The following is a 15,391-nucleotide window of genomic DNA, read 5'->3' as shown; positions in this document are numbered from 1 at the left end:
ACTATATCCTGGTGATCGTCAGCCACACTACTTTTCACACACACACACACACACACACACACACACACACATATATATATAAAGAAAAAAAAAAGAAGCGGGATAAATTATTTTCATCTTTCAAGGGATAAATTATTTTCATCTTTCAAGTCTATAAATCAAGTAAGGCTATCTCCAACTGAAGGCTGGCCAGATGACTTGTTTTAACCCTCTGACCCTCCAAGATATTAATATTTTAATGAACAGTACATGTCCATATTGGCCTTCATCTCCAACCGAGGGCCATATGACTCGTTTTAGCCCTGTCACAAAAAACCGTCTCCAACCGAGGGCCAAAGGGCCAAACATAATTTATTATTTAAATTTAAAAACTACAACAACTTAAATTTAAAAACAATAACAACTTAAATTTAAAAACTACAAGTTATATTTAAAAACTACAACTTAAATTTTAAAAACTACAACTTAAATTTAAAAACTACAAAATAAATTCAAAAACAACATTAACTTAAATTTTAAAACTACAACAACTTAAATTTAATATCCATAATCAACATTGAAGGAAAGATTTTTGAAAGAGGTAAGAAAATATGAGAATTGAAATGGTGTAGGAATGGTGAAAAATTTGTGAGGAATGGTGAATGAATGGTTTAGGTGTTTATAGGAAAAAAAATTAGAATTTTTAAGAATTAAAAAAAAAGGCCCAAAAAACCAAAAAAAAAAATAAAAATAAAAATTGAATCCAACGATAACTAGCGTTAGCTAGCCGTTGGATTCAAAAATTTGTTTAAACATTCATGTCGGATATAACCGACAGGATCAATAATAATATTGTCGGTTATATCTGACAAGAATGCTCACATTTTTGGCCAGCCTTTTGGCCTTTTCAGATTTCGTGGGGCCCATGAGCCCTTTGGCCTAGCCCTCAGTTGGAGACGGTTTTCGGACTATTTTCAGCCTTCTGACCCTCTGGATCCTTCGGTTGAAGATGGCCTAATTCTCTGGCATGATCATCTTAAACCGACAATCTTACCCACTTGAAATGATCATCGTAGAGGCCCTGCCTAGAAACCTTTTGGCAGGGTTAATGTCACTGTTTGTGTCTATAGCTTCCATGTTGATTTGTTTTTGCGCACGTTGCGTTATCCGTTTACGCGATCACTTGCTTGCCGGAAACGTTATTTGCCATGGCGCAGTTTTCACTATACGTTGATTTGATGTGGGCTACTTTTAAGAAAGTACCACATTGATCTGATGTAGGCTACTTTTAAGAACGTACCACAGAGGAGGAGTTTTTATCAATAATAGCCAAAATTTAACACTCAATTTCATAAATGTCATTTTTTTTAATAAAATCATTAAAAAAATAACAGAAAATCCACTTAAATAAACTTAAATACCCTCATAATTAAAACCAAATAAACGTAAAGTAAAAAATTCTGGGTTAGCCAAGAACCAACAACGATAAGCAATAAGATCTAGACAGTCCTCATCCATATCATCGTTCCCAACTTCCTTGTCGTAACCACCAAAAACAAAAATTGCTGCCAACAATGAAGGTACCATTAAAAGCCTTTCTCATGGGTACAAGACTATGGGAGGGGAAGGGGAGGGGGGGCGAATCACTCTTTTTCTCCTACTGTCTTCATCATTGGCTCAACCATATGGCAGTACGGGATAGTTTCTCTTTTTCTCCTATGTGAGTTTTCTGATATATTTGAGAGTTTTTATAAAGAATGACATTTATGAATTTGAGTGTTAAATTTTGGTTATTAATGATAAATACTCACTTACAAGATAGTTCCTCTTTAATTTGAAGTTGAAGAGCTCCTATTTCCATGGAAAGGTAAACTCGAGTTACAAAGTACCTCGATCACGTCATTTGTAAAAACATGTATTTTTTTTTATTTCAATTTGCATGTTTTGCTTTAGTTAGTTGGGATTTAGTCTTCAAATCCTTGTTTTACATTCATCATTCATCATGAATGTATTATTGAATTTACATATCAGTTACATAATTTTTTTTAAAACAAAAATTAGTAATTGATTTAGAATTTAATACTCACATCCTTATTAAACTCCTAATTAATTTTAAATGCAAAACATTTCCAAAAAAAAAAAAAAAAGATTAGAATAAGTTTTACCCATTAATTTTTTATGAAAAGATTTTCAAATTTTTAATCTTAAATGTACCCTTTCTTAAATATACCAATTTGCTATATGTAAAATGTACCTTTTTTCAATATAAATGTACCCTTTTTTTTTGGGGTAAAGTATAAAAAACTACCTCAACTATAGGTCTCACAACACTTTCATACCTCATCTTTTAAAATTGACAATGTCATACCTCATCTTATGAAATTGTGCTAATGTTATACATTTCGTTAGCCTGCCGTTAATTTGTCAGTTAAATGCTGACGTGGCTTGATCCAGACCCCACTTTTCTTTATAATTTTAATATTTTAAAAATATTAAATGTTCTTTTTTAGTTTTTAATAATTTTTTAATAGAAAATGGATCCTGAATCAAGCAACGTCAGCATTTAACTGAGAAATTAATAGAAAAACTGATGGAGGTATGACATTGGCACAAATTCATAAGATGAGATATGTCATTGTCAATTTTAAAAGATGAGGTATGAAAGTGTCGTGAGACCAATAGTTGAGGTAGTTTTTTGTACTTTACCCTTTATTTTTATTTTATATATATATATATATATATATATATATATATATATATATATATATAATCCATTCAATTTTGTTCTAATCTAGTTTTTAAACTTATATGGGTACATTCTATTTCATTGATTTGAGAATGTATCCATGTCAATTTTAACGGAAGAAATTTCGTGATGTTATTAAGCCTAGTATCTATTATTTATTTTTATTTTTTGTGTTTTTGAAAAATGTACCCATGTTTTGGTACAATAGTTTTTTGGTTAACTTTACGAACGTACCATGTTTATATATATATATATATATATATATATATATATATAAACACAATATATTGGAGAGTCTAATTTATCCTTTAATATTTTTAATCTCATAAATTATGGATTTTATTTAAAATCTCATTAATATAAACAACTACAACTACAAATTTTAATTTTTAATTTAAAAATATAATAACCTACATAGAAATACATTATTATATTAATGTCAGGACTTCAATCACAAACTGAAAACCACCAAGGTTTTAGTCAAAGAACATTGGTAATTAGGGACCGCATCCTAAGTCTCTCTTTTATAATGAGTGTAAAGATAAATTAACATATTGAATTGGGTATGGGAGAGTAATTTAGGTAATAAATTTGGGTTTAAAAAGATATTAATTCTTTAATTAAAAATAATGGGTGTAGCGAGTAAGTTAGGTGTAGAAAGAGGTTACATGGGTTCAAATAAAATTTCGTGGGTATTAAATGCATAAATGCATGAGTTAAATCCCTTAAATAATGCTAGGGACCTTGATCAAACTATTTAAACAAATAAAGTTTCATTCTAACAATTAGGTTGACTATCCACTTAGTACTACAATATAGTAATATTTCTCTTCACTTGTAAGTGAGATGTCTTAGATTCAATTCTCGCTAAAGGCGAATTTGAACCACATTATTGCTAGCCCAATGTGAGGCTTAGCCACTCCTCCACTCCCTTAGTGTAGATAATATCGTTTACTCAAAAAAAAAAAATTAGGTTGACTAGGGACCAAAACTAAAATGACCCATATAATTTAATAGTTCTTAGTTTAGTAACGTGTTGCATTTTAATTATTTTGTCAAATTTTTAGTTTGTTCTGCAAGTGGAGCTATAGTTTCTTTTTCATTGTCATGTAATCTTTCTTTTCCTGACCATATGATCTTTGTATGTTAGAGGTTGAACAAATTGAGATTTATATGTGAAATACAATGATGATAATTCGTAAAGTATGATATATATATATATATATATATATATATATATATCTCTGTGTGTGTGTGTAGTACTTTAGTAGAAAATAATTGATTGTGGAGCCTTCAATTCCACTTAATGGATTTTTCCTGAAACTTGCATCATGACGACTCTGAAAATAAAATATGATGTTAGAAAATAGGTTTTTTTTTAGGGTAAATTTTGTCCCAACAAAGATAACGAGAATGAGAGTCCCTTATTTGTGGTGCGTTTAGACTTTGAAGTCGTTTCATCGTGTGCCATTGTAAATTTGTAATCATAATGTGAACAAGACTAGGAGGCCAACAAGAATTCACATAATCAATAGATGCTTTGAACAAGTTGTCTACAATCAATTATTTTCTACTAAACTACTATTTTTACTATAAAAAGAAGGGTTCTTTAGATATAAATCCTTATAACTCTTATTTCTTAGATAAAAACCCACCTAATTCTCAACATTCAAATAAAACCCAAATTTGAAAATGATTGCCAAGTAAAAAAAAAATATATCACTGTGTGTATATAACGGTTAGACTGGTTGGGTGATGTGTTTCAGGTGTCACGCTGATTAAAAATAGTAATATATATATATATATCAATTAATAGCTACAAATTATTTCTTTTATTAAGCGATTAAAAAAAAAGTATATTAACATATTACGTATGAACTGCATACAACTTATCATGTGGTGTGTATTTAAGTCAATCAAATAGTATAGTAAATCTTTAAATTAGTATATTAGTTGATGAAAATGAGTCATGGCATATTAAGCGGTTTTTTCTACAGTATATTAGCATATGAAGTATGAATTGAAAACGATTTATCATAGGGTGTGTATCAAAACCAATCAAATAGTATAGTAAATCTTTAATTCAATGTATCAAACGATGAAAATAAGTCCATACCTCATTAAATTAATCATGACTACAGAATCTCCAAGTCATTGGTAACTATACATTAATTTACCAGGCGAAATCCCCACATCAACGTCAATAACACTCTTGAAACTTGAATTTGGAGCTTTGCTTCTAAATTCAAACTAGGATGCATCGCATGTATCGTGGAAAGTAGAGTGAAGGTTAAAGCTTTTTTTAAGTCAAGGTTTCCCCACTTCCAATCTTACTCCGATTTTTGTGTCCCACCCGCAACGCCACAACGAAGGATGACAGGAGCGAATGTTCCCAGGGTTATACGGGTCATTTTGGAAACTTAATTGCGAGATTTGAAGCCGAAAACATCGGCAAGTGTCGGCCTGTGCCGTTGATTGTCTCACAACTTTCTCTGGGGCACGATCGAGAGAGTAATCTTTTTTTTTTCTTTTTTTTTTTTTTAGAAAAATTTATTTATAACATTATAAGATAGCACAAAATTAAAACGTGGAGTTCGGAAATTCAAGATTTATTTATAAAAGATTGTTTCTATGAAAGTAGTATCACAAGGCATAAAGAAACCAAATATATATTACCAACTTTGGCTTGAGAACTATAAACACAACGCCCTCCAAAATATCGATACTTCAACTATAGCATTACACATTTTTATATGGGTCTAGATAAAAAATCTTTCTGTAGAAAACCATGTGGACAAATTTTGAGATAGAGAAAAAAGAGCGTCACATATGCAATAGCTTGTGACAAAGAGATTAGTACACTTGAATCAACAACTATCCCAGTCTAAAATTACAATCTTTAAGAGATTAGGCAATAGATCAGGGAGTTTTCGGTGGATCATTTTGTCGTCCAAAATTGCTTTTCAAAGAAATCATGGTTGAGAAGTATCAAGAAGAAATAATTTCCAAAAGCATAATTAGGCCAAGTGTTTGTAAAAGCCAATTGATCACGTGATTATTGTTAAAGTTGTTAGGGTTTTCTAGTCGTTAGGGTAACGTCCTAGTTCTTAGTGTTTGTTGTAAGAATGGATAATAATCCCTATTCTTGAGGGACACCTTTGTTGCATTTTCTGTTTTAGACTTAGTCAAATACCACGATCCTAGGGTTGTTATTTTCTTTTCAGTTTCATTGTAAAGCTATTTAATAGCCACTGCTACGTTTGAATTCAATGAGAAAGTTCTCCTAGCAATTAAGTGTAATATCAAGCTTCCGTTTTGCAAAGTTCTTTGTTGTTCTTTATGGTTTTGATATCTGGTATTAGAGCCCCATCTCGGGGCCTGATCAAAAAGTCTGAAACACAGTCACTAGTTCAGCGTGAAGGAGTAACGACATGGCAACTTAGAGCAGTTTTATGCAGCCTGCTATCCGAAAGTTTGATGGACACTATGATCACTGGAGCATACTTATGGAGAATTTCTTACGGTCCAAGGAATATTGGAGTTTGGTCGAAATTGGGATCTCTGCATCTGTAGCAGCAGAAAGGATGGATCTCACTGAGGTACATAAGAAAACAATTGACGATCAAAAGCTGAAAGACCTAAAGGCTAAGAACTACTTGTTCCAAGCTATTGATCGATCCATTTTGGAGACAATCTTGAAGAAGGACACTGCAAAGGATATTTGGGACTCTTTGAAGCAAACAAGGTACAACACGAGTCAAGCGTACCCAGTTGCAAGCTCTTTGCAAAGAGTTTGAAGTGCTTCACATGAAGGTTGGAGAATCGGTGAACGATTACTTAGGAAGAACTCTCATCACAACCAATAAGATGTGAATTCATGGAGAAAACATGGATGACGTGGTGATCATTGAGAAGATTTTGAGATCCATGACTCTAAAGTATAATTATGTTGTCTGCTGTATTAAGGAGATCAGGACGACAAAATGAGCACTTCGGGTTAGAAGCAGTGTTTTGGTCAGCAAAGCAACAATATATATATATATATATATATATATGGTTACTCTATCTAGCACAGAAGCAGAGTTTATTTCGGCTATGTTAAGTGCTTGTCAAGCAATGTGGTTGAGGAGAATTTTACAGCAAATAAACATGATCAATGAAAGGCTACAGTGGTGTATTGCAACAATGTTCTGGCAATTAAACTTTCCAAGAATCCAGTGATGCATGGTTATAGTAAACATATAGATGTTTGTTTTCATTTCCTCATTGGTGAGACCATACATCACTAGATTCTTGGAAAGTTTATTGCTAAAACATGTCGCAATACACCACTGTAGCCTTGCATTGATCATGTTTAAGTTGTTGTAAATTTCTCCTCAACCACACTACTTGACAAGTACTTGACGTGGCAAAAATAAACTCTGCTTTTGTGGTAGATAGAGTAACCACATGATGCTTCTTCGATGACTAAGACACTGCTCCTGAGCCCATCATGAACACGAAACCCGAAGTGCACATTATGTTGTCTTGATCTCCTTAATAAAGGACACAACATAATCATACTTTTAAGGCATGGGTCCCAAAATCTTCTTAATGATCACCACGTCATCCATCTTTTCTCCATGAATACTCATCTTATTGGCTGTGATGAGAGTTCTTCCAAAGTTTTTGTTCACCGATTCTCTAACCTTCATATGAAGCACTTCAAACTCTTTGCGAAGAGTTTGCAACTGGGCACGCTGGACTCATGATGTGCCTTGATACTTATGCTTCAAAGAGTCCCAAATATCCTTTGCAGTGTCTTTCTTCAAGATTGTCTCCAAAATTGATCGATCAATAGCTTGGAACAGGTAGTTCTTTGCCTTCAGATCTTCCAGCTTTTGATCGTCAATTGTAGTCTTCTGTACCTTAGTGAGATCCATCCCTTTTGCTGTTTCAGCTGCAAGGATCCCAGTTTCCACCAAGCTCCAATATTCCTTCGATCGTAGGAAATTCTCCATAAGCATGCTCCAGTGATCATAGTGTCCACCAAACTTTCGGATAGCAGGCTACACAAAACTGCTCTCAGTTGCCATGTCGTTACTCCTACACGCTGAACTAGTGACTGTGTTTCAGACTTTTTGATCAGGCCCCGTGATGGGGCTCTAATACCAAATATTAGAACTAGAAAGAACGACAAAGAACTTTGCAAAATGAAAGCTTGATATTGCACTTAATTGCTAGGAGAACTTTCTAATTGAATTCAAACGTAGCAATAAACTATTAAATAGATTTACAATGAAATTGGAAAAGAGATAACAACCCCACGATTAACAACCCTAGGATCATGGTATTTGACTAAGTTTACAACAGAAAATGCAACAAACTTGTCCCTCAAGAATAGGGATTATTAACCATTCTTAAAATAAACCCTAAAAACTAAGAGACCTTACCCTAACAACTTTAACAATTATTTCAAGAAATTTTAGTGTGGTACTAGAATAACTTATCCCATGTCACTAAGTGGACAATGAGTTACACTTAGAATCATGTTAAAATATAGATAAAGATTATTTCATAGTATTTTAGTACTACACAATAATTTTTTAATTATTTCACTTCAAAACAAAACATTCGAGTTTACCAATTGAATTTGATAATCACCATCAACACTTTAAGTAGCAAAGTTGTCATTAATACTCTAGAAATATCGTCAACTTACATATAAAAAAGATGAAAGAGGAATGAGTGTCGAGATTGTAGAATAAGTTTTTGGAGTTATAATATCAATTATGTACAATAATTATTAACTACATTCCTAATAAGTCAATCAAATTTCATGTCAACTTTGCACAAATAACATTTATATATATATATATATATATATATATATGTACATTGTCTCTAGTCTTTTTTTTTTTTTAATTTATTATTATTAAGAGGAGGGAGATGGTTTGAAACTATTATAATAATTAAAGTGGAGAGTTTCAAATGGTTAGGACAAAGATAGAAACCCAACATCCTATTTACTAAAATATTAGACCATATGCAAACTTTGTCTTTAGTCTAAGTGTTGTACACAACACAAATTGTCCTTGATATTCTATTATTTGTATTCAACTTAATATTATTAACAATAATTTGGGAGGCCCCATTAGGAGTGTAATTTGTGCAGGTTGGTTGTGTTGGATGGTCAACTCAATTCTAACCCAACCTTCATAATTCAAGTTTAAGTTAGTTTCGGGTTCATGCGGGTTTAGTTAGGTTGATGTTTAATTTGGGTTCATGCTTATTCGGGTTGGGGTTCAACTCGAGTTTGATCAACATTATCAAGTGCAATCTTATAGCACCTTCTTTTGCATGATTTTTCAAATTATGAACCAAACAACGTCAATATTAGTTAAATTCCATTTACACATCAGCATACACACAAAAGTTAAAGCAAACAACTTGGAGACTATTTCTAATGTTTCAACCATGCAAAATTGAAATTAAATTATAAGAGATATACCAAAGCTTCAACCAAAAGAAATGTAAAACTACCACTATCATTCATTACCCATATGAAAAACAACAAAACTTCAAGTATAATCATTCCAAAACTTATACATAACTATATACTATGAAGTGATATGTGTAATATGTGTGCATAAGCGAATTCAGGCTCAAAATTGAGTTAGGTTTGAGTTGACGTGGGTGGACAAATCATCAATCCAACCCAATAAATGTTTGGTTTGAGGTTGGGTTGGGTTTTAATGGGTTTTTTTCTTCATTCTAACATGCCCAATTGAGTTTAAATTCGGATTAACCCAAATTGGACCCCTAATTATTGATGTAACATAAACCAAACAAATCTGCCTAAATTATAGGGTTAGACTTCTCCACACGCCAAAATGACTTGGTATTTGCCTGCATATGGTCCAACTTGGCCATATCTTCCCCCTAAATGGTGTGTAATTATAAACATCTTTTGTTTATTGGGTTCCCATTAGTTTTTGCAGCCCCAACAAACAATCTGTATAATTAGCACGCCAAATCATGACTTTACTCGTGATTTTAGTGAATTTGCTTGCAGTAGTTTTATGGTTGCGATTTAACTTGCATAATTTACTAATTGTTGGTTTTCAGAAAATGAGTTTAGTTGCCTGTGATTAGTTCTCGAGAGTGACATGAGTATTGCTATCCACTCGTATTTTTTTACATCTTACACTTTTTGAGCATGAGTACTACTATTCATACGTATCTTTTTACGTCTTATACTATTAATTTTTGTCACTTAAACTTGTTTAATTCATTCGAGTTTTTTATTCGATTTAATTCATTCGATTTAATCTCTGAAAATTAAATTAATTGTGTTAAAAGTAAAAATAAATGAGTAAATAACACACCGTTTAAAGATAGATGAAAAATATGATACACGTTGCTTCTCACGTGCTAATTTCACTCAAATAATATTGTGATTGAGTTATATATTTTTCTTAAAATTTACAAAATTAAAATTGCATATGAATTAAAGTGACACTTCGCCGAGACCAAAATCAAAATTTGGTCATTATATTATTTCCGGTCTTCAAGGAAGAGATGTGAGAGAAGGATCAAGATCCTATCTTTAAAAATTGAGTAAGCTGAGCAGGTAATCGTGATCGTTAAAATTTGATCTAACGATTACAATTATTATAACTTTAGATGATTCCTGTTTGTAATCGTTGATTCAAATTTTAACAATCACGATTACTGCTCGGTAGACTCAGTTTTTTAAGGTCGAGTACCTGATCCGTGAGAGAAGAAAGAAAGAAAAGGAAAAGACTTTCTCTTTTAACAAGCAAAAAAGAAGGCAAAAAAAAGTGAAAGTGGCCATTTTTTTCCATTTGGATTCCTTTCTCTTGGTAACTGGTCGGTCCCATGCCTCTCTGAAGCTCCTCTCTCAGCTCGTTGTAATCTGTGACAAACTTCTCTGCAAAAATTCAAGCCAGAAGTGAAGTGGGTCTCTTTCTCCTTCCTCTTTCACTTGGTTGCTTATGGTGTTTTTTGGCATTTTATGAAGGGGATTGGGTGGGGGCTAATTTGATTTGGCCACGTTTTGGGTAGAGATCTTGTTTAACTTTTTGATGGGTGCTTGTTCTTTTCTGGATTTTTTCTTTTATCTGGTTTCGTACATTGAGAGGAGAGGAAAGTACTAATTTTTGTTGTAAACTGAAAAAAAAAAGAGGAGAAAATTGATATATATATTTTTTTTTTGGTGAATTAAAGAAACCCAGAATTTGTGTTTGTTTTTTGTGAATTGGGTTTGTTTTAATTTGTTGAAATTGTTGAAATAGGTCCAAATCAGACATTATTACTGTTTGTCTGTTTGTAATTTTTGAATTTTTTGTAATTTAGAATTTAGGTTCTTGGTGGGAAATCTGTCAGCCAAGTGATTTGGGATCACTTGGAAGCGTTCTGGGTTTTTGTTCTCTTTTCCACAATCTCTCTTGTGCTTGAACTTTGAATTTTTAGAGAGAGAAACTTGAACATTGAATTTTTAGAGAGAGAAACTTGAACTCTGAGTTTTTAGAGAGAGAAACCCATCTGGGTAAGTTGGAGATCTGGGATTTGCTTAGAGTCTTATGCCCCATGAGGACTTTCTTTCCCTCTGAGTCTGGTAAAGAACCACAGCTTAGTGCCCACAATCCACAGTCATGGCTCCAGGTGGAAAGAGGGAAGCTTTCCAAGCTGCCATCAAACTCCTCCTCTTCTTCTATGTAAGTCATTCTTCCTTTATGCTTGGGATTCAATAATTGTGGATGATACTTACTTCCCAATTCACAGTTTGGATTTTGATCTTATAATTTGGTGTGGATGTGCAAATTCTGTAGAGAATCTCTTATCAAAGTCCCCGAGCCGCCAATACTCCCGTTCTATAAACCAATTGATTATGTCGAAGTTTTAGCTCAAATTCATGAAGAACTTGAGTTATGTCCTCCGCAGGGACAGTCGAATCTTTACTTGTTACAATTTCAGGTCTTTAGGGGCCTCGGAGAAGTCAAGCTGATGCGAAGAAGCCTTCGTGCAGCTTGGCAGAAAGCTAGCTCCATTCATGAGAAGCTCATATTTGGAGCATGGTTGAAGTATGAGAAGCAAGGGGAAGAGCATATTTCTGACTTGCTTGCCAGTTGTGATAAATGTGCGCAAGAATTTGGGCCGGTGGATATTTTGACTCAGCTTCCTATTGATGCAACTGTGAGTAGTACCAATGAGAATATTTCGATGAATGGGAACGAAATATCAAGAAATGTCAGTTTTAGAATTCAAGATGAGAGGGTAGATTGTGATAGGCAGAAAATATCAAGCCTTTCTGCTCCATTTCATGCCATGCTCAATGGGTGTTTCTCGGAATCATTTCGGGAGGACATAGATTTGTCGGAAAACAATATCAGTGCATCAGGTATGAGGACAATCAATGAGTTCAGTATAACTGGCAGTTTGAATGAAGTCCCTACTCATCTTTTGTTGGAAATATTAGCTTTTGCAAATAAATTTTGTTGCGAAAAGCTTAAAGATGCTTGCGACCGCAAACTTGCATCCCTGGTGTCTACTAGAGAAGATGCGGTAGAACTCATGGAGTATGCTCTTGAAGAGAACTGTCCTGTCCTTGCTGCGTCATGCTTACAAGTTTTCTTAAATAATCTTCCTGATTGTTTGAATGACAACCGAGTGGTGGATATATTCAGGCATGCTGATAGACAACAGAGATCAATCATGGTTGGGCAAGCCTCGTTTTCGCTATATTGTTTATTAAGTGAAGTTTGTATGAACCTTGATCCACAGTCAGATAAAACAGCTTGTTTCCTGGAACGGTTGGTAGAGTTTTCTGAAAATGATAGACAAAGAATGCTGGCATTCCATCAGTTGGGATGCCTGAGGCTCTTGAGAAAAGAGTATGACGAAGCTAAGAGCCTTTTTGAAGAAGCTCTAAATGCAGGCCATATATATTCAGTTGCAGGATTAGCTAGACTGAGTTACATTAAGGGCCATAAACTTTGGTCATATGAAAAGCTGAGCTCTGTAATCGGCGCTGTTACGCCACTTGGATGGATGTATCAGGAGAGGTCCTTGTACTGTGAAGGTGATAAGAGATGGGAAGACCTTGAGAAAGCATCTGAGCTGGATCCAACTCTTACTTACCCTTACATGTATCGTGCGGCTACATTAATGAGAAAACAGAATGTTCAAGCTGCGCTTGCAGAAATTAATCGTGTTCTGGGGTTTAAACTTGCGTTAGAATGCTTGGAACTCCGGTTCTGTTTCTATCTTGCTCTTGAGGACTATAAATCAGCCATTTGTGATGTTCAAGCAATTCTTACTCTCTCCCCGAATTATAGGATGTTTGAGGGACGGGTGGCAGCATCCCAACTTCGGACACTTGTGCGTGAGCATGTAGAAAATTGGACAACGGCAGATTGTTGGCTGCAATTGTATGATCGTTGGTCTTCAGTGGATGATATTGGGTCTCTCTCGGTTATTTACCAGATGCTTGAATCTGATGCAGCAAAAGGCGTTCTGTATTTCAGGCAGTCATTGCTTCTTCTCAGGTATGTTTTGATACCAACCTTTTTGGGGATGATGTCAAAATATTTGTCGGTTATTCTGTAGCGGATTTATTCATGTTTAACAGAAAAATTATTTGACTATGTATAATGTGGCGATGCCAAATTCGATGAATCACAATTTAAAGATCCGATTTTTCCATTGAAAATTTTTAAGGTTCTGAAAACCTGCCTTTGGTCCCATGCACTTTTCCCTATGATTCCACTATTTCCTGCTGTTGAAAATGTCAGTAGAAATCTCATGTCTCCACTTGATCAGGTTGAACTGTCCCGAGGCAGCAATGCAAAGTTTACAGTTAGCTCGTCAGCATGCATCCAGCGATCATGAAAAGTTGGTTTATGAGGGGTGGATCTTATACGATACAGGACATTGTGATGAAGGGCTCCAGAAAGCAGAGGAATCCATCAAAATTAAACGATCCTTTGAGGCCTTCTTTTTGAAAGCCTATGCACTGGCAGACTCTAGCCAAGATCAATCCTCTTCATCAACTGTTGTATCTCTCCTCGAAGATGCCTTGAAGTGCCCATCAGACAGGCTGCGTAAAGGTCAAGTACGTATTTTTTAACCAAATCATGGAAATCTTTCTAGCCTGAATTGCTGCGGGGATGGACTGCTAGTTTCAGCATGTTCTAACCTTTCTATGGATCCTTCAATTTTTCATTTACCAGGCGCTCAACAACCTTGGAAGTGTTTATGTTGACTGCGGGAAGTTAGACTTGGCAGCTGATTGCTACATAAATGCTCTTAAGATCAGGCATACGCGAGCGCACCAAGGCCTTGCTCGAGTTCATTTTCTCAGAAATGATAAGCCTGCTGCATACGAGGAAATGACCAAACTGATTGAGAAGGCCCGGAACAATGCATCTGCCTATGAGAAGAGGTCCGAATATTGTGATCGCGAACTCACAAAGACTGATCTGGAGATGGTGACCCGCTTAGATCCGCTTCGGGTGTACCCTTACAGATATAGAGCTGCAGGTTTGATTTTTCATTTGTTCTTCAACACTCATACATTATCATCATCAAAGTTTCATTTCAAATTTGAAACGGAATTTCGTTTTCTGGATGGGAACAGTGTTAATGGATAGCCACAAAGAAGCAGAGGCCATTGCAGAACTATCAAGGGCAATTGCATTCAAAGCCGACCTCCACCTTCTGCACTTACGGGCGGCATTCCATGAGCACGTTGGAGATGTCATGGGTGCTTTGCGAGACTGTCGAGCGGCTCTCTCCGTCGACCCGAACCATCAAGAGATGCTGGAGCTTCATAGCCGTGTAAACAGCCATGAACCATGAACATAGAAATTGAATCTTGGAAGATGTAACTTTCAAGCTAAAAAGTTGTATCAACCAGCACCTTGCTGTGTACACTAGCAAAGTATACGTGTTTTACCTCCCATGTCATATCACTTATTTTTTAATGGTCAAATTTTGTAATTTATGCGTTTGGCAATATATAATCCATTAATTGCATTGCTACCCATGTTTTTTCTTTTTCTTTGCCGACTGCCATCACCAACTTCTCCAGCGTTCACCAGTTGTGCGATAATACTGAAGACGCAAAAGTGACGGTGTCGTAACTAATGATATAACATAATGGAGATATAATTTCAGTGAAGACACAAATGTGATAGTGTCTTAACCTACGATGCTCTGTATGAGAAGTCAACTCATCGGTACTCCTAAAAGGTATTTTGTTTACTAAACATGTTGTAACTAAACCATCTCAAAATAGATATCGACTGCTCCTTCATTTCTCGCATTAATCATGATAGCTATTCTTACAATTCTGATCAAACTAAATCACATTTACCTATACATCTAAATCATCATTCTTTTACGGTCTTCATAACAAATTTCGCCGGCGAGGCACAGATTCCCTTCAATGATATGCTACTCTTGTACAATCTTTGAAAGCATGTGCAGATTCTGCGTCTGTCAAAATGGTGTTATCAGTCTCGGTTGACCAGACAATTTGACCGGTTTATCAGATCTGCCGTCTGTCTCAAAAGTTCCATACAATAGTGGAAAACATATACATCACGATCGTAGGACACTACACGGAGTGGTTGAGGATACTCGAGGAAATAGAGTTTTTGG

General features: G+C 34.8%; 1 protein-coding gene across 1 annotated transcript; it reads left to right on the top strand.

Moving 5' to 3' along the window:
* The first annotated feature begins 10,287 nt into the window (after window positions 1-10,287).
* Window positions 10,288-14,764, top strand: LOC137742090 (ETO1-like protein 1). Its single transcript, XM_068481836.2, has 5 exons — window positions 10,288-11,445; window positions 11,560-13,275; window positions 13,550-13,841; window positions 13,960-14,269; window positions 14,367-14,764. Exons 1-5 carry the CDS (start codon window positions 11,318-11,320, stop codon window positions 14,585-14,587), a joined length of 2,667 nt encoding a protein of 888 aa, XP_068337937.2. The 5' UTR covers window positions 10,288-11,317; the 3' UTR covers window positions 14,588-14,764.
* Window positions 14,765-15,391: the final 627 nt, after the last annotated feature.

This window comes from Pyrus communis, chromosome 11 (genome assembly GCF_041283825.1).
Source record: "Pyrus communis isolate YQ-2024b chromosome 11, ASM4128382v1, whole genome shotgun sequence".
NCBI classification, from domain to species: domain Eukaryota; kingdom Viridiplantae; phylum Streptophyta; class Magnoliopsida; order Rosales; family Rosaceae; genus Pyrus; species Pyrus communis.
Note: the sequence above shows the minus strand (reverse complement) of the source record. Positions and strands in the feature narration are given on the sequence as shown.